The 21,911-nt window shown below is 56.8% G+C and overlaps 2 protein-coding genes across 4 annotated transcripts in view; one reads left to right on the top strand and one right to left on the bottom strand.

The window, feature by feature from the left end:
* The first annotated feature begins 2,164 nt into the window (after nt 1-2,164).
* On the top strand, nt 2,165-11,688 carry OAZ2 (ornithine decarboxylase antizyme 2). Its single transcript, XM_048955891.1, is given in 6 exon segments — nt 2,165-2,254; nt 4,643-4,718; nt 4,720-4,800; nt 8,134-8,309; nt 9,780-9,865; nt 10,861-11,688. Coding segments are annotated over 6 exon segments (573 nt in total). The 5' UTR covers nt 2,165-2,234; the 3' UTR covers nt 10,995-11,688.
* A 113-nt stretch (nt 11,689-11,801) lies between these two features.
* Nucleotides 11,802-21,911, bottom strand: part of ZNF609 (zinc finger protein 609) — a 36,839-nt gene continuing 26,729 nt past the window's right edge. For 2 of the 3 annotated variants that reach the window (XM_048955888.1, XM_048955889.1), the window contains exons 4-10: nt 18,228-18,315; nt 15,755-18,107; nt 15,112-15,478; nt 14,724-14,899; nt 14,027-14,243; nt 13,873-13,942; nt 11,802-13,799 (exon numbers count right to left, since the gene is read on the bottom strand). In XM_048955888.1, coding sequence (XP_048811845.1) covers nt 13,793-13,799; nt 13,873-13,942; nt 14,027-14,243; nt 14,724-14,899; nt 15,112-15,478; nt 15,755-18,107; nt 18,228-18,315 — 3,278 coding nt within the window. In that variant the 3' untranslated portion in view covers nt 11,802-13,792. Of the gene's footprint in view, nt 13,943-14,026; nt 14,244-14,723; nt 14,900-15,111; nt 15,479-15,754; nt 18,108-18,227; nt 18,316-21,911 lie in introns of all 3 variants that reach the window. The other variant, XM_048955890.1, reaches the window with a different exon arrangement.

The raw sequence follows: 21,911 nt of genomic DNA, 5'->3' as shown, positions 1-21,911 counted from the left end.
CACAGCCAAGGGAAAAGCATGCGGTACTCACGGTGGGAGCAGGCAGAGGGAAAGGCTACAGCTTCCCTAGTACAACCAGCAGCACGGGTTTCCTTATCTGAGAGGTTGTGGCTGTGAGGTCAGCCTGTGATTGCATTGCCATGGAGCCAGTCAGAGGGGTGAACGGGCTTATGGCCATTTCTCACACAAACTCATGGCCAGGACTGATGACAAGGAAGAATGCAGAGCAAATGTTCGAGAGATGTTCCCTTCCCACAGGGACCCTGCTGTCCTTCTCAGCCTTGAACATCTGGGTAGCATCTTTGCTGTCAGTCCCACGTTCAGGAGGGCTGTGACAAGCAGCTGTCCTCCTGTCATCTCCTCACTTGTTTCCACCTAGCATCTTCCACCCTAGGCAGCACCATGAGGCTGCCAGGCTCTTAAACACCAAGGCCTGCAAACATCATCACCTGGAATTTGGGATGATGAATCCTAAAACTGGCACAATGAACAGCAGAGCTGCTATAAGGTGCCAGTCCTACCTCGCAGTGGTTGCAGCACAAGAAGTGTTCCCAGGCCAGGAAAGGTACATGCTCTGCTGGACTGCATGTGGAATGCCACGCTAAAACAACGCACAAAGCTTTGGGAGCTGGGAAGCTGCTTGCAAATGGCTTGTGAGAAAAAAAGAACAGAGAAAAGAGGACAGTTTGCTAGGCAGAAGGATGATATTGACCAGAAAAGCCTCACTGCTGCACAGCAAGGACAGCAAGCAGGGGACAGAGGAATGACCTAAGAACAACAGCAGCTCACTGCTTTGCAGTGCTGGTAAATGGAAAAGCCACAAGTGCCACAGACCTCATTGGCAGGTGAGAAGTGCCTTGGAAATGGGCAGACGGGTGGAATCACCATCCTAGCAGCACATCTGCAAAGTACCCAGAGGCACTGGGGATGGTGGACACACACATGCCACAGAGCAGAGACAGCCAAAGCATCTCAGCAAAGCTTCTCAGAGCCGCAAACAGCAGCAAGAGACCTCGCACTCAGCAAAACGTTCCGTGGCACAGATGGGGACATGAAGGGACGCGCAATAAAACCCTTCCCGGGGGATTCAAAAATAATATCGTGTACATTCCAGCTTCCCGAACAACAATCGCCTGCAAGGCAGCCACTGTGGGAAAGTCTCAGCTTGCTTTTCCTGGGTATTATAAATAGAATTATGGCTGTGAGCAAGGCTTTAAACATGGAGGAAGGGGGAAAGGCCATTTTCTGGGCCGTGTTTGAACTCAGGCTCTGGCTGGAGGCCAGCTTTCTGCACAACAGCTGGTCACTTCCTGCCAAAGCAACGCAACGCTGCAGCGCTGGGAACCAGGGAGCCTTGAAGCAGCACTGCCGGCAGGCTGCGAGCCCACGGACCGGGACAGATAGCGTGAGAGAGGGCGAGTAGGTGTGAGGCTTCCCCAGATGTGCTCCAGCTCAGCTCCCAGGGGCCTGAGGAACTTCTGTTCCAGCAGGCTGAACCCATCACAGCCCACAGCTTGCTTGCACTGCCTGGCTCCGCAGGCTCCGCATCCCCCTGCTCATCACAAGAGCGTGCAGAGCCCTGCAACAAGCAGCTGTGCATGCTGATGGCCACGTTCCCATTTCTCTTGTCCTCCTGGCTCCTACACATCTGGGCTATGGCTCTGCAGGTCTTTCTGGTTTCTATACATCCAGGCTATGGGTCTGTAGCTCTTTTCGGCTCCTACTCATCTGAACTGCGGTCTCTACATCCTTCCGGTTTCTATGCACCTGAGCTACGGGTCTCTACGTCCCTCTGGCTCCTACTCATCCAGGCTATGGGTCAGCAGGTCCGCAGGCCACCTCTGAAGTTCGATTACCACGAACCAGGCAGGCTGTCACGCATCACACCGACCCACGGACCCACGGCAGCCGGACCCGCCTCGGCTCCCCGCGGCCCAACCCCCGCGAAGCGCAGGACTGAGGGGAGGAGCGCACCACGCATGCGCGGCAGGGGCGCGCGCCGCCTTTGTTTGGGGCGGTGGATCTTCCCGGCCTGCCCGGCGCGCGCTGGAGGGGGCGGGGTCAACGGGAGGGGGCGTGGTCGCATGGGCGTGGCCGATGGAAGAGGGCGTGGTCAAGCGCTCGGGGGAAGGGGGCGGGGCGCGGCGCGCGGCGGGGTCAGTCGGAGCGCGGCGGCGGAGGAGGGAGGAGGTGCGGAGCCTAGCGGAGCCGAGCTTAGCCGGAGGCAGCCGAGGATGATAAACACCCAGGACAGGTGCGCGGCCCCGCCGAGCCTCTGCGCGCTCTTCGGGGAGCCGTAGGCTGACGGAGAAGGGCGTTGGGCCCGAGGAGCTCCGGCGGGGTGGGCCTCGGCGGGCTGCGGCCTTCCCTCGCTGAGGTGGGCGGGAGGCGGCGGCCGGGCGGCCCGCGCTGTAGGGCCCGGCGCTCAGCCGTCCTGCGGTTAGCGGGGCCGTCCCTGCGTCCTCGGCACCGGGAGGTCGGCACGGGGCCGGCGGTGGGGCTGCGTGGGGACGGCACCCGGCACCGCTCTTCAGCGCGACAGAAGGAAGCGGCCCGACTCGTCGCGGCGGGGCCTGGAGGTGCAGGGCTGCAGGTGTGCGGCTGGAAGGTGAGCGGGTGTCCGCTGCGAAGTGACACCCGACGGCGTGGGCGCGGAGCTCTGCGCGTTGATCGGCCGGAGGAGCCCGGGGGGCTCAGCGCCTTTGCTACGGCGAACACGAAGAGGCCGCGGATGGCAGCGCTGTGCAGTTTGTGCTCTGCGTCGGTTGTGTCGAGGAGGAGGTTTTGTCGGGCTGTGGTGTGAAGTTCTTCGTGGGACCGCTGCGTGGGAGAGAAGGAAAAGTCCTTCGATTGGCGCCCCGTGCTGCTGTTAGGGCCGCTTGGTGGGAGGTGAGGCAGCGTGCCGGCTGGGTGAGGCCGGGCCCGGAGGCCGAGCCCTTGAAGAAGGGAGCTTATGTTCTGCCTCCTGCATGTGCCGGAGGAAGCAAAACTGGGAAGTGGCTGGAGCTGCTTTGCATGAGAACCGCTGCCTTTCTCTCTTCTTATTTATTTATTTTTTTTTCCCCCACGACTGCACTTCATTATCCAGCTTCTCGATGCATTGGCCGCAAGTTGGAGAGAGCTATCAATAGTACATTGTTAACTAGGGGTGAGGGAGGAGGGAAGGGAAAAACAAAGCTGCCAGCAGCTTTCTGGGGGTGGGGAATGGCACAGCAAAGTGCTTTGTCATGCCTCTCCACATCCACTACTACTGAATACACACTGGTCCATTGATGGCCCCAGTCATGCCGTGCCGAGGGACTGTATTAACACAGAGTGCAGCCGGGCGTGCGGGAGGGATTCTGCCCTCAGCCATCTCCAGCGTGAGTTCCTCATGGCTCTTCTGGAGGGTTCAGCAGCCTGTTCTGCAAGCAGCATCTGGTGTAGGTCGTGGCCACATGGAAACACTGCAGAAGAGCACTGTCTAGCAAAGCTGAAGGAGGGATATTTGTGTTTTCTGCAGAGAGATTGTTTTGGTGTGGGGTAGATAGCCAGGACTCTAGCCTGTGTCGTAACTGCGTTTGCAAGTTGTTTTTGGCACCCACAAGCGTTTTGGTTGTTTTCAACCTGCTGGTGTGCATTCCGTTCCCTGCACACTGCTCAAGCCATTCAGGTGATGTGGCTCCCTGGGTGCTGAGCTCACGGAGCAGGGCTGGAGTGCAGAGCAACGCCTCACCTGAGAAGCTTCAGCACAGCCAGCCAGCTGTAGATGCCTGCATGGAGCCTGTCTTTTACAGCCGCGCTCTGTTTTTCGGGAAGCTGTGACAGGGTGGTGGTCATACAGCTCTGTGCTGGTGTGCTGCATCACGGCACTGCTGGGCAAGGGCTGCTTTCTTTGTGTTGGCTTTGCAGGCTTGGTTACAGGAATGCTGCTGCTGCCCTGTGCCTCGAGAAAGGGCTTTTTTGGTGCTGGTGAAGGACATAATGCTCCTGAAGCAAAATAACTTGCCTTTGTGAATGTGCTGAAAGCTAGGGTAGTGGTAAAGCCTGTAAAGCACAGAGTGATCCTGAGGGGTCTTTGAGATTGCAAGGGGAGCTTCTTTCACTTGTATTAAGCTGATAAAAAAACAATTTCAGGACGAAGTCTGTGGGGTGAGCTTGTAATGATAGGATCGGGCTGAGGGAGCTGTGTGATAATTCACGCGTGTGTGGAAATGCCAGCTGGGATGTTGGGCAGTGTGTTGGAGGCGTCTGAAGAACCAGCCCTCTCACTCCTCCCTGTTTCAAAAACGTGAAACTTTAAACCTCCTCCTTCTGAGCCCTGTTGGTCTATTTGTAGATATTTGTCTGTAGAAAATGTGTGCTCATCTGGTCATGCGTTTCAGCCATCTGCTCCTGGCAGGCTCCCAGCTGTCCCTTATTAGCAAGGGGTGGCTCAGCACGCTCTCTGGGTTTGTGGCTACCAGAGCCCTTCTGCCTCCAGCAAAGCTCTGCTGTTCTCACAGTGTGGGCAGCCAGGTGGCTTAGTGCAGACCTGCAGGCGTGGAAGGTCCGTGGGTGCCCTCCCGTGTCTTGGGGAAGCAGCAATACGAGCGGCTTGGGGTTGAGCTGGAGTGTTGGAAACCTGATCCCTGCTAACTGCTGTCCTCTCTTTCTCTTGCAGTAGTATTTTACCTTTGAGTAACTGTCCCCAGCTGCAGTGCTGCAGGCACATCGTTCCGGGGCCTCTGTGGTGCTCCTGATGCCCCTCACCCACTGTCGAAGATCCCCGGTGGGCGAGGGGGTAGCAGGGATCCTTCTCTTTCAGCTCTGATTTATAAGGTGAGCAACATCTGACGTCCAAATAATGACCCATATCTGCGTTACAGCTCTGCTTGCTTCCTTCTGGGAACAAACACAAATAACTCTGCGATAATATGTGGGGAAACAGCTCGTTTTCTTCCAGCAGCTCTGCCGGCAGCTGTCTTGCTTAAGTACTGCTGGTTTCTTAATAGACTTTTCTTGGAGGTGTGCAGCCAGAGCTGGTGAGCCCCGTTCCCAGAGGCTGTTCCAGCTGCAGAGCCATGAAGCAACTTCTCAAACATTGTGCAAAGAGAGGGAATGGGAAGCAGAAAGGTGAAATGCAGAGGGTGAGGGTTGGTAAGCTCCTCCCTGTGCTCTGTTCCAGGAGGTAACGTTGTCCAGGCCTGGGAGCCACCTGAACTTTGTGGCAGCAGCAGGCTGCTCTCACACTGCAGTGTTCCTGTGTGCAGGGAGGGACGAGATCACAGTTTCTGCAGAGTTGTCTAGGAGTGCTGTGTCCCCCTCATTCTGTGGCCACCTGTGCTGTAAGGTGTCTCTTTGACTTCCACCTGGGTTGACTGTTTAGTGCAGTAACTGGTGCTTGTGCATCTCCTCTGTTGTGTTACAGTGGTGCATGTCTCGCCTTCTGGGACGAGGGCTGTTTTCCACAGACCAGGCTGTGAAGTGCTGTTGGATGAAGTTGCCTAAATTCATGCTAAGCTTGCAAATTCAGCAGCTCAGACAGCAGTGTTGTCATAGGTGTTAGTCTTCATTTTAATTACCCTGTGGGAGGCAAGCAGACTTTGTATGATGAAATGATGCAGGCCCTTCCAGGTCACAGCTACACAGTCTCCTCTGGAAATTCATGAGGAAATGTTTTGCTGTTTTGTCACTGTTTTGCTGATAAAACCCAGTTTGTTACCAGAGTCTTTGAGAACTGACCCCTTCCTTAACAGAGCTTATCCCAGAGTGGAGCAGGTTGTGTTTTTAAACCGTTTAGAGCAATTTCAAGTTCCGCTCCAGATGCGGGTCACTGGGAGCCCCTCTCTGCTGCCTGCTCAAGTCAGTGGTGCTGCAGTGTGACATGGAAAGGCGTCTGGACCCAAAAGCTTAAGCCCTTTTTCCAGCTGTATCAGCTGTTCTAGCTGAAGGCATGACCTTTCTGAATGAGTCTGCAGCACAGTGCCTGCACACAACAGCATTACAAATTAAGCAGCATGGCTCCCTATAGCTGTTGGTGTTCTTGCATTCAGAGTCTTAACACAGAAAGATCCTAACATCCTTCTTCCCTGTTCTGCCAGCACCCAGGGCTTTCCCCCTGTCCTGCTTGAGATGCTTGAGGAGTGCAACTGGGATGGAAAATTTTGCACTCGGTGAAGTATAAGCAAGTGGGCGCTGGTCCTTGTGGCTCTGAGCTGCCAGAAAGGAGCCTGGGGTTGCAGAGCAGGCAGCTGGGATAAAAGACAGAGTGGCGGGGACGTTCTGCAGGGGTGAGTGAGCGAAAACTGGATGCTTGTTGCACAAACAGGATTTTGCTGTGAGCGTGTTCCAAAGAATTCTGGGCTACTGTTTCACAGGAACAGCTTCTGTCCTCGGGATGTCACTATTTTGACAGGAATAAAATTCCACTTGCCTGAGATGGGCTGCATAAATGCAGTTCCCACAGAGCTGGGGGAACTGGTTCTGTTAATCCATGTAAATGGGAAACCTTGCTAGGTTCAGAGCTTGGAGAGAACTTTGAAAGTGATTGGCTTCTGCTTGCAGAAGGGCTGGGAGGCTCTGGGAACCCTTCCTTGCTGCTGCAGGCTTTGCAGACCTTCCTACACAAACCAGTGCATGTGCCACCCCTCCCCTGCTTTTCTCAACTTCCTTCTCTTCTTGTTTTTGTGAAGTATGAGAAAAGCAGCTGTAAGCTTCTCATGCTTGAGAGATCCCTTCCTTAATGAAGGGACTTTCTGTGCACAGGAAAAACTGCAGAAGGCTCCCGTGAAAGGTGTGCATAATCCCTTTGTTGTGCTGTTTTTAAATGCACCTCTGTGGTGCTCTGACTCTTGCCACTGGCTCTGTTGTGCCACGGTCAGGTGTCCCTTTCGAGCTGCAGCTCTTGGTAGGTAGGCTTCTGGGTGCACTTGGCTGAAAACCATCACAAAACCCACAGACTTGTTTCAAGCTCAGCCAATAGGTTTATTTCCTGCAGGATATTTATTCTGACCAAGTGTAAACTTGTTTTTCAGCACGCAGCTTTGTGCACTTGAAACAAACAGCAGCTTCCTCTGCTTTGGTGACCAGCAGCAGGCAGTTCCTGATTTACATGCAGAGCCGATGTCACCAGCATTAACTTGCTCAGCAGCTTCTTTCTTGGCACAGCAGCAAAACCGGGGGGGTTTGACTGCTTGCATGTGTGGTGATAGGGGGTAAAACAGTGGGAAGTGAGGTGGAGGAGCCTGGAAACCCTCTCAGAAGTGTTCCTGCTGAACCACTTGTTTCTGCAGTGCTTGCACAGCTGAGGAAACGTCCCCTGCCCTCCTGGTTGTGAGGAGGAATACCATGGATCCAAACTGAGCTGCCTTTTCTCAGGTGTGGGCATTATGGTCAGTGCTGCATAGGTGGAATATATTAATGAAAGATAAGAAGCTGAGGTGCTCTTTCTGCATCTCAGAGCTCATAAGCTGGCTCCGTTGCCCTGATACAACAATTCAGCTGCAGCTGACAGTGTTACTCTGGGGCCTGATGAATTTCTCCGGTCGTTTCACTGGGGCTTTTCACAGCTAAATGTGGAAGTTATTATTGGGCAAGCCTGCTGCCTACGAAAACTGTCAGGAGAAGGAATGGCATTTAACCACAAAATTGTTTTCTAGGAACTGCTCACTGAATTTGAGGCAGGCTGCCTGCTTGGCATCCTGCTTGGAGCTGTGTTAGGGGGGCATGCGTGCATCTGTAGTCTCTGGAAAAGACCTTGCCACAGCCTTCAATCCGTGTAGCTTCTGTCTGGTTTGGGATTCTCTCTGTGCTGTCTTTTCCTCCCTTAATCCACTGCCGTACCAGCTGGCTGTAAGGTCTGGGGAAGCAGCTTGTGGTCGTTCCTTAAACAAAAAGACTGTGCTGGGGAGCAGGGTGACAGAAGTGGTCAGGCTGCAGCAGCAGAAGCTGTTCTAGCATGTTGGTTCAGGCTCCAGGAGTCGCCGACAAACTGCCCTCCAAGATCTGAATGGTTCCTTGCTGCCCAGGGTTTGAGTGTAGGGCCAACATGCAGAACTGCACTCACGTGAGCAGGAAAACGCATTTTGAGCCCTGCTGTAAGGCCTGAATGCTCATCGTGGTGTGTCTGCACCCTGCAGTGCATGTCATGAGCTCTGCTCCCTCCCTGTGCAGGATGAGAAGATCACTGTTAGCCAAGATGTCCCGGTGCACGAAGGGAAGCCTCATGTTGTCCACTTCCAGTACAAGGTCACAGAGGTGAAGACTTCCTCCTGGGATGCAGTGCTTTCGAATCAGAGCCTCTTTGTGGAAATCCCTGATGGGTTATTAGCTGATGGAAGCAAAGAAGGGTAAGTCTGGGGTCCCAGAGCTTTGCCTGTGGCCTTTTGCTTATGTTTGTGATGCGGTGTGTATGGGGAGGTGAGCTGCACATACAACAGCTCTGTTCCCTGGTTTTACACCTAAAGGATGGCCTTAACACCTTGTCCTCAGAGATGTATGTATGGGAGACTAGCATGAGGATATTTTCTTCCCCTTGGTGGCCATTCAGGATGGGTTACTGTTTTCAGAGGCCCTGTGCTAATGAAAAATACTCAAGAAATGAGTGGAGCGATTCTTTGCATACTTTGTGGAACATTTTATCCCACTGGCCAATTGGCAAGCTGCTTTTGGCAAGTATTTTCCTCTCTTCCAGGAGGGAAAAGCTCCATTATATTGCTGTGCTCCTTCTCATCAGTAGGTGGTTCTGCTGTTGGGCTGCTGCCACGCAGGCTGCCAGCTCTGCCAGAGCCTCTGATTTTTCTCTGCTGGCAGAACAGGGCCGTGTTTTGTCCAGACAGCTCTGCTCTGGGAAGTTTGTGTAAGCGCAGCTTCCAGAGCAGCTACTCCCAGCCAAGCACACTGTTGGAGATCTGTGGAGGGGAGCGCCGTGGCGTAGATGTGGCTTTGCTGGATTCCTGCGCAGAGCCCCCTGAAGCCCTTCTAAACTTCAAGACGGGCTTCATCAGCACGTGTGACCAGCTCCTGCTCATCACAACAAAGGCTCCTTGGGTACCTTCAGCCCGTGCTGTTCCTGCTGCCTCGTGCTGGTCCCTGTGCTCTGAGGCTGGCTGGCTGTGCTCCCTGCGCTTGGCCCCACGTGTGCCCCTGGTTCCTGGGGGCCTTCACCAGCCCCACTCATGACTTCAAGCACGATGCCGCAGGCTTATTTTTAGCTGGGTAAAACAGCCGAGTGGAGGCTATAATTAAAGTAGTTCATTACCATATTAACGAAATCCTGGCAAATTCAATCTCCCTCAGCGTGCTGCGAGCTCGCTGACTGCTGTTTAATTAGATCTCGATTCCAGCCCTGTTTGTCACCGTGCTCACAGCCCGCGTCGCAAATGGCGGCGGGGCTCCGTGCTGCTCCATGCCCACAGGAGGGGCCCATGCCTGGGGAGAGGAAGGAAGCTGGGCTCTGCCGTGCGGCTCCTCGGCTCTGCCAGCCGGGTGATGTGTGCAGGAGCAGCTTTGTGCACCACGGGTCGTGTGCGTTGCCAGCGGAGGGAATGAATGCACACGGCTGCCGTGTCCAGCTCCCCAGCTCTGAAGGCTTTGGTGCAGCACTGCTGTGTGTCGGTGGGTGCTGGGGACTCGGATTCAGGCTTGGAAACGAAGGCAGGAAGCCCATTGTTTTGGCACCCATTGTTCACTGGGACAATCTGTAAACAAGTCATCGTTCTGCCTGACAGCATCCAAGCCACGGATGGTGCTCGGTGGCTTCCTCGGGACAGGACTTCCTATTGCTGATGTTCTTTTGTCTTCTCCTTGCTCCTTGGCAGGTTATCAGCACTGCTGGAATTTGCTGAAGAAAAAATGAAAGTCAGCTATGTCTTTATTTGCTTCAGAAAAAGCAGAGAAGACAGAGGTGAGAGCTCAGCCCTGCTGTCAGATTTAGCCCTCAGATCTAAAGCAGTGCTGTTGAACCCGTGCAGAAACCTGGTGTGTCCCAGGGCTTCAGGGGGTGCTTTTTCCTGCAGGAATCCTTACAAGTGCTGCTTTTTTTTTTTTGGAGTGTTTCCTTGTCCAGAAAGTTCAGCCTCCTCCTTGGGGGAGGAATGGTATTTGGCACCAGCCTCTGTGGTTTGGAGAGCTTAATACCCAGGACGTGAACCCTGGTAGCTCGTTGCTCCAATGCCCTTCTCCTTTTTAAAGATCTCCCAGCACTTTTGCCCTTCCTAGGCCTGCAGGTAATCCTGCCTCAATGGGAGATGCTTACGGCTTAAGGGGGCTGCTTTAGGACCTAAAGATAGATGTGTTGGGTGAGCGATTAGAGCACGGAAGTCGGAGATTTGTGGTGAGGTACAGAGCTGTGGATGTGTCGCTTCGGGTCTCACTCGGTGCGGGCTCATAACGCAGCAAATCGCCATGGCAGGAGTAATTCCAGCCTTAATTCTAATTTTACTCTGCTACATCATAAGCTGCGCTGCGCTCCCCAAAGCAGTGCCTGCTATTGCAGCTAAGCCGCACTGAGCCCAGGAAGATGTCACTCCATGTTAGGATGCCAAAAATAATTTTCAGCTGAACGAGTTCTTGTGTTTCGCCAGCATTGGCTGTGTGGGTGACCTCTGTAGTGGAGGAGACACGCGATGCTGGGTTCTGCTTGGTTTTAATTATAAGGCATGGGGTGTTGCTCTTAAACCTGGCTGTGCCTGGAAGCTGATGGCCAGCGGTGCCCTGAGCTGGGATGGCTGTTCTGAGCAGAGCTGCGGGCCCCCAGCTAAATGCAGTGAAAAGCATCGGTGTGCTGCAGGATGGCTGCGGATCCCTGCTGCAGTTAGGAGGGGAGTTCGTGGCTCGCGGGGCGAGGCAGCTGCAGAGGAGGCTGCTCCTGTTGGTAACATGTTTCCTTCTCTTTGGTAGCGCCGCTCCTGAAGACCTTCAGCTTCTTGGGCTTTGAGATCGTGAGACCTGGTCACCCCTCTGTCCCCTCGCGGCCAGATGTGATGTTCATGGTGTATCCCCTGGACCAGAACTCTTCCTCTGATGAAGAATAGCTGCGGCGGGGGACCCGAGCGTGACCTGGAAACCTTTTGAGGGGAGAGAGTGTTACATCTCCTTTCTTGAGGAAAGGGAAAACGAGCTTTTGTTGAACTGAAACTGCATTTCTCATTGTTAGATTGGCCTGTGTATCCTCAGAGTTGACTATCTCATTGAAACGTGTTGCCTAGAGAACTATATATACACACATGTAATCACCAAATAGTAAATGGAAGATGTTTATCAACTGGCATAGGAGCTCCTGCCCTGTGGCTGAGTGCCATGCTGGCCTCGAGGCCTCGCTGGGCCGCGCAGGGAGCACAGCGGTAGATGCAGCATCGTCAGCCCGACTTCTCTCCTGGCTGTTGGTCTGTCCCCATCACCTGATGTGTGGCGTGCGCTCATCTGACCGAACACCTCTTGGTTTTCACTCAGACTCTTAAAAGTAAGGCATGTTTGGGGGTTAGACACGTGGAGGAGGCGTGAGTTAACCTTTAACACTACATTAAAACCCCTCTGCGTCTCTGCTTTGGGGCAACCAATGCTGTTTTAACTGGTCTAACTTTTTTTGTTTTTTTTTTCTTTTTTTTTAAAAAAAAGAAAAAAGGCCCAACTTTCTTTCCTCTTCCAGCTTTTGTTTCAGCAGTCTTACTCTGTCCAATGTTACCGCTGCACTATCACCGCGTTCAATAAAAGGGGCATTCAGACTAACTTCACCCAGCTGGGGCTGCTTTTTTGCAAGAGCGGAGCCTTCCTTGTACTGCAGCGGTTCCCGTGGGGTGGAGGAGTGGTGGGAACATCACCTGCAACCAGTGGTGCTGGGTCTCAGCCCAGGGCTGGCTGTGGGGCCATTCTCACTCCTGCTGTCCTGCAGAGGATTTCGTCAGAGCAGAAGCCGAGCCGTTCTGTAATCGTGCTCAGTATTTTCTAAAAGGGGAGAGAGGTGGAGCAGGGATATGAGCTGGTGTGAACAAGTCATCTCTTTGCCCTCCTTCCCTTCCAGTGTGATGGAAGCAGGGCAGATGTGGGCTCGAGGGACATGGCACGGGGGGCTGCCATCCCTTTCCAAGTCCCTTAGTGGAACCGATGGCTGTGCTCCCTCCCCACAGGCCAGGCAGCGGGGCGAGGACTGGCTCCTGAGCTCAGTGCTGCCTTGCTTCCAACACACCCATCCCTTTATGTAATTGCTGCCCATTAAAGCCTTAATTATGCCTGTTGCCTCTCAGCAGCTGACCTTCCTGGAGTCCCTGATCAGTTATCCCTTTAAGTAGTGCATTTCCGGGCTTTAAGTGGTGTGGGGATGGGTCTCAGCCCTGGGCTGGGTCCCTGCGCCGTGTTGGGCACCAGGGGCTGCCTGTGGATCCCCCAACGCAGCGCAGGGGAGCGGGGATGGGAAGAAGAAGCCACCCTCACAGGTTTGTGATTGTCTCTTAAAAAGATTTATTCTCTCTCCTTGCCCAAATGTACAAAGGCAAGAAGAGTACAGTTTGTATATATATATATTTATATATATATATATAAAAAACAAGGAACTTGGTAATAATGTACACTTTACAGAAGGGCAGAATCAGGAAGACTGAAATGAAACCCAACACAGCAACTCCAATGGAAACGAGAGCTATCAACACCAACGGCTCAGCCCCGCTCTGCTCTGCCTGCGGTCGCTGGCCCTACTGGGGCGGCCCTGGCCCTGGGGTGATCCTGCAGCACCCCGGCCCCGCTGCCTCTGGGGTGACCGCTGGAAGAGCGACGAGCCAACCTGGGAGGCATCGGGGAGCGCCGCGCTGCCGGGCATCCCTCGGGCTGGGAAAGGTGGGAGAGCGGGGGGACGGGAAGAAAACAAAACCCAAAAACAACAGCTTTCAAACAATTGCTTTTTACAGTATGTACAGAGCATCCCGGTACAGCGGCTCTGGGGCCGGGGTGCCTCGCGCACGCACAGCGGAGACGGCACTGCGGCCCCGGCCCGGGGGGAGACGGTGGGGCCGAGGTAGCGCTGGCCGGGGGGCGGCGGGCGGGCAGAGGACCAGAAAGCCCCTGTCCTCGGGTGCAGGGAGCGGCGGCAGCGACCTCGTGCCTCTGGGCAGAGCCTAAGTGTGCTTGTTCCTCGCTGAGCTCTGCCCGCAGCCCAGGGAAGCCGATGGGAGAGGGGAGGGTGCGAGGGAAGCGGCACCCCGGGGGGCACAGCTCGGAGCCCAGGGGGAAGCCGTGGGGCCGGGCCACGCAAGGCACTGGGGAGAGACCCCGGCAGCAGGGCAGGTGGTGGGGGTCCCGCTGCCCAGCCTGGGGCGAGGGGCTGTGAGAGGCGTACGGGGCGGCTGTGGCCGACGGGGGCACCGAGGCCACCTGACCCCACGGCTATGGCTGCGGCCGCCCCACTGCTCACCTCCCACAGCTCCCTGAAACTGCTGTAGTGCAGGGCTCGGCCCGGCCGTGGCCCCGCGGAGGCGGGAGGCAGCATCCCAGCTCCACCACCTCATGCCCCACGCTGCTCAGCCCCACGGCGAGGCTGCAAATTCATCCAGAGACCTCAGTGCTTCCGTTTCCTCTTCATATGCACCAGGTGGGCGATCTGCTCCCATCCCGAGCGCCGGAGCCCAGGAGAATAAATACTTCCGCAGGTGCCGGCTCGCCGCTCACCGAAGGGCTGTGGGGCTCAGTGTGTGTCCGACGGGGGAAGAGGACAGAGTCTGCCTCAGACGACAGCAGAACGTCCAGCAGAACAATCAACACCATTCAACTGATGTCTACAGGAGTCTCCGGCGCGTCCCCATGTGAGCCTGTCACATGCCTGCTGCACAGCCCGGTCCCGGCGTCACGTCCTGCCGGAGCCAAGGGCTCAGCCCGCGCCCAGGGGCCAAGCCCAGCGCCCCACGGCAGCCTTACCGTCCTCACCTGCGGGGCGGCGGGTAGAGGGAGGGCGCGGAGCCCTGCTGGCTGGCCACGATGGCCGTGGAGGACAGACCTGCGGGGAGAGGGGGTGTCAGCAGCCAGGCCAGGAGCGGGGTTCACACCGCCCAGCACTCCCCAGGGCCCGCAGGGCTCTCACCTGTTGCATAGGGCAGGTTGTACTGCGCCGGCAGCAGCGAGTACCCGAGGTGGTGGTGGTGGTGGTGCGTGGAGAGCAGGCGCTGAGATGGTGAGGTCCGGGGCCGCTCTGCGCTCCTCTCTCCACCACCGGCTCCTCCAATGCTGCTGCAGCTCCCGCTGCCCCCTACCACCCCGCAGCCGCTGCGGTCCCTCTCCTGAGCTGTCTTCTCGCTTATCTGTGGGGGAGAAAGCAGCGGGCGCTGAGGGACGGGGGTATGCAGGGCTTCCCTCTACCAGGGCTGCCCTGATGGCACAGCATCCCCATCTCCCTCGCTTACAGGGTGCACTCAGCACTGAGCAGAGCGAGGGGAAGGATGGTGAGAGTCACCAGCAGGTCTCAGCCCAGCAGCTCCTCCCTGCCCCAGAGCAGGGGCTGCCTCAGAGCCCCCCTGTTCCCCACTCAGAGAGGAGCTGCCTGGTGGCCCTACATTGCTGCGGGACATGAACAGCCCTTGCATTCTGCCCCTCCACCCACCAGCTGCAGGGCTGAGTGCCTCCCTGGAGCAGCCCTGCATGAAGGTTTGGCTCATCCACTCCAGAAAGTTCTGGGTTGTGGGATTACCCTACAGCCCCAGACTTCCTACAGCAGGAGCTCCTCCAGGCTGCAGGCACCTTCCAGAAGCTCCTGCAAGCTAGGCAAAGCTGCTGACTCTCACCGTGGGTGATTTGCTCTTGTAGTGGCTGGCGTGCTGCTGCAGGATGTCCAGGGCCTTGGACTCGGAGCTGGACTTACAGCTGACACTGGGGCTGGCGCGAGACTTGTCGCTGTCATCACTCCCAGATGCCTTGCTCCCGTAGGGCGAGAAGGAATAGCTGGAGGGAAGGTATGAGCCTGCGGGGGAAAGGCAGCAGTCAGGGCACGGGGAGGAGAGGTGTGCTGCTCTGTACCGAGCTGTGCCCACGTTCCAGTGAGTGAAACAGAGACCCCAGCCATCACTCCCCTGTGCCCCACCCGCTGGCTCCTGGAGCGTGGTCACCAATATCACCACGGGTCTGGGCCGGGACACAGGCACGGCTGCCCCTGAGATGGCCGTGGCTTCCTACCTGGGTAGTTCTGCATCATGACGGTGGGCATGGCCCGGTAGCTGGGGTGGTTGGGGTCGTACGACTGGCTGTAGGAGTAGCCGTGCATGTAGGGGATGTAGGACTGGTGCTGCGTGAGGGGGGAGGACACAGGGACGTGGACACTGGGCCTGGGGTCCTTCCCCACCATGCGAGCTTCCTCAGTGGGGGTCAGTTTGCACTCGGAGCTCGTGCTCTCCTTCCCATCCTCCTTGGACACCACTTCTTTGCTTCGATTTCTTTCCTCCTTCAACTTTCTGTCCCGCTCCTCCTTCCATCGCTCATCCTCCGTCTTGATGTCCGAGTACTTTGCTGGGTAAACGTAGGTCCACATCCGGGGCTCTGCTTCCTGCAAGAACCACACCCAGGTCAGGGCAGCTGCCTCCCTCCCCCCCCAGCCCCATGTTTCCCCATACCACTGGGCACTGGGAAGAGAGCAGCACAGCCATCACCCCTTCCCCAGGTTCTCCATGTTCCCCTCGGTGGCCCCCAGCCATGGAAAATCATGGAGTCCCTTCACGATGGGAACAAGCCCTGGATCAGAGGACAACGCGCGTTTTCTGCAGTGACAGCCCTGGAAAACACATGGGGAAAGCCCACCAAATGGGCAGTGGGCTGACATTACCTGTCTGTACCAGAGCACAGGGTCCACCTCTGCCTGCCGACCGCACTCAGAGCCTCCCTTTGTCTCTGCGGTCTCCTTGCCAAGGTGGCCGGCCTCGCTCAGCTTCACCTTCAGCCCCTCGGCCACCTGGCTGCCTGACAGCTTGGACGAGTCCTCCAGCTTGGGGATGATGACGGATTTGGCCATGTCAGCACCTCCCTGCTCCTTGGCCTTGCTCAGCCCTGACTTGACAAGGTCGGTGAGGCTGGGGGCCTTGGTGAGCGTTGGGGGCATGGGCGGCTTTTGCTTCCACTCCTCCTTGAGAGCCGCCTCCCGCTCCTTCATGCCGAGCTCTGCCTTCTTCTCCAGTCCTCTCTGCTGCTGCTGCTCCAGGCTCTGCCTCTGCTTCTGCTGCTCTTCATACTGCTGCCGGTAGGCAGGGTTGGTGCTCAGCAGGTGAGCGTGGTAGCCCTGCTCGTTGTAGCCATAGGGCGGCACGTAGGCGTACTGGTTGTAGTAGAGGGACTGCATGTACATGTTGGGACGCTGCTGGATGACAGAGGGCTGCTGGCTGGAGCTGCCCAGCTCTGCCTTCTTCTCTTCAACGCCCTCACTCTTCACCTTCACCTCTGGGCTCTCCTGCTCCTCGTCCTTCTTCAGCTTCAAGGCTTGTGTCTCGGCCGCAGCCTGGCTGCTGGGGTTCAAGGGCCCCGGGCTTGCCTGAGGGTAGCCAGGGGAATAGTAGGTTTCAAAGCCTTGGTAATAGGGAGACTCTTTGCTCTGAGGTTGTGGGGGGAAAAGAGCTTTTTTGGCTCCATCCTTGACAAGCTGCTCTGGATCCTTTGCCTTCATACTCTCCAGCTTGCCCTCGCCGTCTTCCCCAGCATCAGAGATGTCCGAGTAGGCCGGGCTGTTGGTTTTTACTGAGCTCGCTTCCGCCCCATTCTGGGTGACGACGTGCAGCGGGGTCATGGGCTGGGCAGGGTTGGCGTTCTCCAGCCTGCTGGCACCACCAATGGAGGGGCTTGGGGCATTGTCGGTGAAGCTGTAGATTTTATCCGCCTCAGCCTTGATGCTAGCAAGCCGACTCTGGTGGGGGTCGGAGGAGCCGTTCAGCAGTCCCTCGCTTTTCGTCCCGAGGTCGCTCGTTTCCCCCCGGAACGGGCTCTTCCCTTCCTCCGCCCTACACACCTTGCCAGGAGTCAGAGGGTTTTCTACCTCCTTGGGCTCCTTCTTCTTCTTGTCTTTCTTTTTCTTCTCCTTGGAAGGGGTGAGGGCAGGGTTGACCGCGAAGGGCTCTCCCATCACCGTAGGTTTGGGCTGGATGGGTTTGAGCTGGGGGCTGCTCGGCATGGTCTGAACCACCGTGGTGGTGAGGCCCGTGGAGGACCCAGGGCTGGCTGTGGTGAGGGTGGCCGTCTGGAAGGTGTAAATAGGCTGCGGGGGAATGGCAGGGGCAATGGGTCTGGCAGACTTCAAGCTTTTGGAAGGCATCTTCTCCTGCTTAGCACCAGATGCCTTCTTGGACTTGTCTTTATCCACGCACCTCTTCTCCAGCGTGTCGAAGCCGTCGTTGCTCGTCTCATCAGCCACCGAGGGACCATCCTCGGAGCCGTCGTTAGACAGGGCACCGGGGTCAGTGTCTCCTTCCCCTGCCAGCTTCTTCTTGCTGGGGACCTTGGCGCTGAACTTGCTGGATGGGGATGGACTGTGGGGCTCCATCAAGCGGACCTTGGGGGTGGCCGAGCGCGCAGGCGAAAGCGAGCCCTTCTGTGACACGGAGGCACCGTTGCAGCTCCCGACGTCAGCGTGCAGGGAGGGCTCCTCGCCATACTCGCTGTCCACGTCGGCCTCCAGCTTGCTGTCATCGTCCGTGTGCGCGTGGGCCTGGTGATACTTCAGTCCATTGATGTGCTTGTACTTCTTGTTGCAGTTGGGGTGGGGACAGTCGATGAGGATGGGAGAGGGGCAGTTGCGGTCGAGGACAGCTGGCTCCACCTTGACCGTGGTGGGGGGCACAGCTGCCGAGCCCATCGAGTTCGTGCGGATGCGTTTGCTGCCCTTGGAGTCCTCCGAGCTGGAGTTGAGCTCCATGTCGGAGAGAGGTTTGCTCTTCCGCTTGGTGACAGACGAGGGGCTGGCCTTCACGTCTTCCGCCGTGCCGCTGGGCGGCGTGCGGTGGTCTGAGGAGTTCTGGCTCCCACGGCGCCCTTTGCTGTTCGCTCCTGCCCGGGTCTTGCTGCTGTTGCTGGTCCCTTTGCTGTCCGAGGCGGCGGCCGTCTCATTCACAGGTGTGTTGCTGTTGGGACGCATGCGCTTGCCTCGGCCCCGGCCGTTGCGCATCTCCAGGTCGCTGGTGGGAGAGTCACAGAACCTGCAGAGAGAAGGACAGGGGGTTACTGTGCCACGGCCCCACCATGCTTCCACGTGTGGGTTTGATCCCTGTGCCCGGGCGAGGTGGGCCGGGAGCCGCTCAACCCAGCCCTGTGCTTACCGGGGAGGTGCCCAGTCGTGTTGCGTGCAGTCCAGCAGCGTCCCCACGTACGTCTTGTTCCTCCAGGTCACGTTGACCACCAGCATACCTGCAAGGCAAGGGGACAGGGTCACCGCTCTCCCTTCCCTGGACACTGGGCAACAGGGGAAGGGGCATTTATGTCTCACGCTCTGGGGTGGACAGAGGCTCCCAGTGCATCTCAAGAGCCTGCAGTGGGGGAAGCAACCTGCACAGAGTAACTACCACAAGGCCCTGCTGTGGCTGCAAACTCCATGTCCCCAAGGAGGGGGCGTGACTGCCACTAGATGGCAAGCTGAGCCCGGCATCACCACCATGTGGGCTCAGGGTGGTGATGGGAGCTGGGGCTTTCTTTGGTGAAAGATTCATCTGCTGCTTTGCCTGGCTCCTGTGCTTCTTTCTCGGGGTCTTCTGCAGCATCCCACGGCTCTTCCCATTGCTGCAAGCAAGGAAGGCCCAGTGTGCGTCTAGCCGGCGAGCCCACCCGATGCTAGCACCTTCTGCAAGCTGCAAGAGCAGATAAGCAAGTGACTGCACTGCATATTCTGAGGCCGTTAGCAGAGTGAAACTCAAGTGGGTATTTCCTCCCAGCAATGGGCTGCTCTGATTACTGCATAACTAATTTGACCAGGAGCAGAGTCCATTGTGCTGAGTACATTTATCTGAGCAAGGTAAAACTTGGAAGATAGAAATCTCATTTAGAAGGGCAGACCAGTGCATCTAGATATACGGCCGCACAGCCCTGGAAGATGAATGGAGCCCAGGGAGCCCACAGCAGCTGTGCCTGAAGCACATTTGTAAATCTCGGGCCGTGGCCTCGCTCAGAAGGTGCCAGCAGCCAGCTGCAGGCTTTGGAAGGACAACGTCAGAAATGGAGAGGTGCTCACGCAGCTGTGGCCCCCGAGAGATGAAAGACAGAGTGCTGGCACGGGCTGTTCCTTCCTCCCTGCACAGCAGCAAGCCCTCTGCCATGCTCCAGCCTATATTTAACCTGCTGCAACCAATCATCCCAAATCCCCTCCTAATCCGCCGCCAATAACCCAGGACAATTTAAAGCACAGGGATGGATGCTAAGCAGCTTTTTTCACCCGCTGTCCCCTGCGGGTGCTCTGGGACGCGAGGGCAGGCAGCAATGCCCTGCGCTCAGCATTGGAAGGTAATGTGTCACCGATGTCCCAGCAGTCCCTTAGCCTCCGTCCTTGGCTGGAAAAGCCCTTGGAGGTGATGAGCTCTGCACCAGGCAGCCGAGCACGGTGCTTTCTGCGCTCCTTGGGAGGGCTGGAGCTGCAGCACTGTGCAGCCAACCCCACCTGCTTTCATGGGGAAGTACCACGTGCTGATGTCACTGCAGCAGGGCGCAGAGAGGGGGATGAATGGAGGGTGACACTGCCAGGCTGCTCCCAAGGAAGGAGGCAGTGGTTTGGATGCAAGGTGCTGCACAGTGAGGAAACCCTGCAAGAGTGCGTGCAGACAAAGAGGTGAGCGTGGCGGTGCAGAGCACCCTGATGGCCAAGCTCCCGTTTTGGAGCAGCTGGGCTGCCTTCCTCCAGAAATCAGTCTGAGGAGACAGGAGCTGGGCACTGCAGTGGGGTATCTGTTTGCTGGGACAGATCCAGGCTGAAGCTTTGCGTGCGAGGAAGGTTTAATTTCCAGCACAGCCAGCACATCAGCTCCCTAATTAGAGCAGTGCTCAGCTCCCAGCCCTGCTGGCTCTCCCCTACAGACACAGGCGGCTTCAACTCCTTCTGCCTCTGATGTTCAAGGGCTGAACAAGCGGCTCCATCGCACGCAGAGCATCCCCATCCCACTGAGACACTGCCATCCAGGAGCTCCCATGCTAGACAGAACAGCTGTGGAGAGCTCTGCTACCTCGCTGTTAACCTGCAGGTGCAGGAGCCTTCTGCAAGGCAACGGGACTACACCCAGGTGCATTCTCACCATGAGGAACAGTCTGCCACAAACCATGGGATGGGATTCTTCCGCTCAATGCGTCCTCCTGGAGAAGGGAGGCAGAGGAACCAACACCAAGCGCGCTCCCACAAAGCGTGGCACAGCAGATTGCAGCTCAAGAGCCTCCCTGTAAACAAGCCCTCTAATCCAGGCAAGGCGGTGAGGGCGGGAGCCCAGCTGCTATCACCTAGGGCAGCGACGTACACGCCTCAGGCAGCTCGACACCAGCAACAGTCCTGTCTGGAGCAGAATATTGCTCACCTGTTGATAAAACAGCCTTCATACAAAGCTGACAGATGCTGAAATAAACAGTGCTTTGAGAGTGATAAGCAGTGCATTAGCTCTGCTCGAGCTCCCTGCCTCCCTGCCTCCCTGCACTGTCAAGCATCCTGCCAGCCAATATTAGATCTGAAGCGGCAACGCTGCGGGAGTACCAGGAAATTATGCATGATAAAGCCCCTCTCCTCTCTGCTAGAGTGTGAGCAGCTGCTTCGCTCCCAGGGCTGCTGCTTCCCCAGCTGGGGCGCATCAGGACAGCAGCACCCAAGAGGGGATGTCCCTTGCCCGGTGGTTTCTGTCGTGCTGTGCCGTGTTGCTCGATGCTCCGAAGCTTTGAATCCCAAACGCTGTCTTGTTGGGGCTGCAAACAGCACCGTTGTGTGGTTTGGGTCTGGTCACTGCTCTGAGTGAGCGCAGCAAGGACGTGCCACCCTGCTGGTGACACTGGCGAGCAGGATGGAGGAGAGCCGGGAGCTAATGAGGCAGCAAGTGGAGTGATGCTCTCTAGTATAATTAGATCAGTTAATAGTTCCTGCAGATCGAAATCACACCTAACAGAATTAGGGAAACTGCCAAGGCAGCTGCTCCTGAGAAAGGCATTTAACAACGCACATTCCCTGCACAAGATGGGCTCGGTGAAGGGGAATGGAGGTGTCACCACTGCGGCAGTGGGACAGCACAGAGAAGCAGGGGCCACTGCTGGGGACAGAGGAGGAAGCTGGGTGTGACTGTGGGACATGTCAGTCAAGGCAGAAGAACATCAAGAGACTCGTGGGAGCACCATCGCAGTTGGGATGGCTTTCCTCGTCCTTCTCAGGATGCAGGATTACTGGTGGGCCTTGGCTTTGTGACGCCTTCACCCTGATTTCCTGGCCATGAGGACAACCCTGAGACCATTTTCTACAAAAAGGGATCCACACTGCCTTCCTCTGCATAACCAAGCCCTTCCAGGCAAGGCTTTGCATCCTCAGTCGCAAGGCAAACCCACTGGAAGGGGATGAATCCAAATATCCATGCTCCAGCATGGCCCCCAACCCAGCACCACTGCCCTGGGAGCAAGACACCAGGCAGGACACCAGAGAGCCGCTTTCACCCTGAGCTTCCAGGTGCACAGAGCTGAGCAGGCGGTGTGCTGCTCCTACAGGGGCCGACAGATGTGGCGGACTGGAAGCAACCAGGGGAAGTGGTGAGATTTGTATTCTGCGTGACAGGAGTGCAGGGCTCGCTGTAAAAGCCATCGCTCCTGACAGCAGGAGCCAAGCGGCAGGCAGCGGAGGCAGGCAGAGAAGGATCTCCACACAAGTTCATTGAATTACTGCAGACTAAAAATAGGCGAGCCGCAGGAAAGGCAGCGCGCCTCTGAGGCAGGGGCTGAAGACAGGGCTGCACACCGAGGGGTGATGCGGACGGACAGGCGGACAGGCTGCGGAGCTTGGC

Source organism: Lagopus muta, chromosome 10 (genome assembly GCF_023343835.1).
Source record: "Lagopus muta isolate bLagMut1 chromosome 10, bLagMut1 primary, whole genome shotgun sequence".
Taxonomy (NCBI): Eukaryota; Metazoa; Chordata; class Aves; order Galliformes; family Phasianidae; genus Lagopus; species Lagopus muta.
Note: the sequence above shows the minus strand (reverse complement) of the source record. Positions and strands in the feature narration are given on the sequence as shown.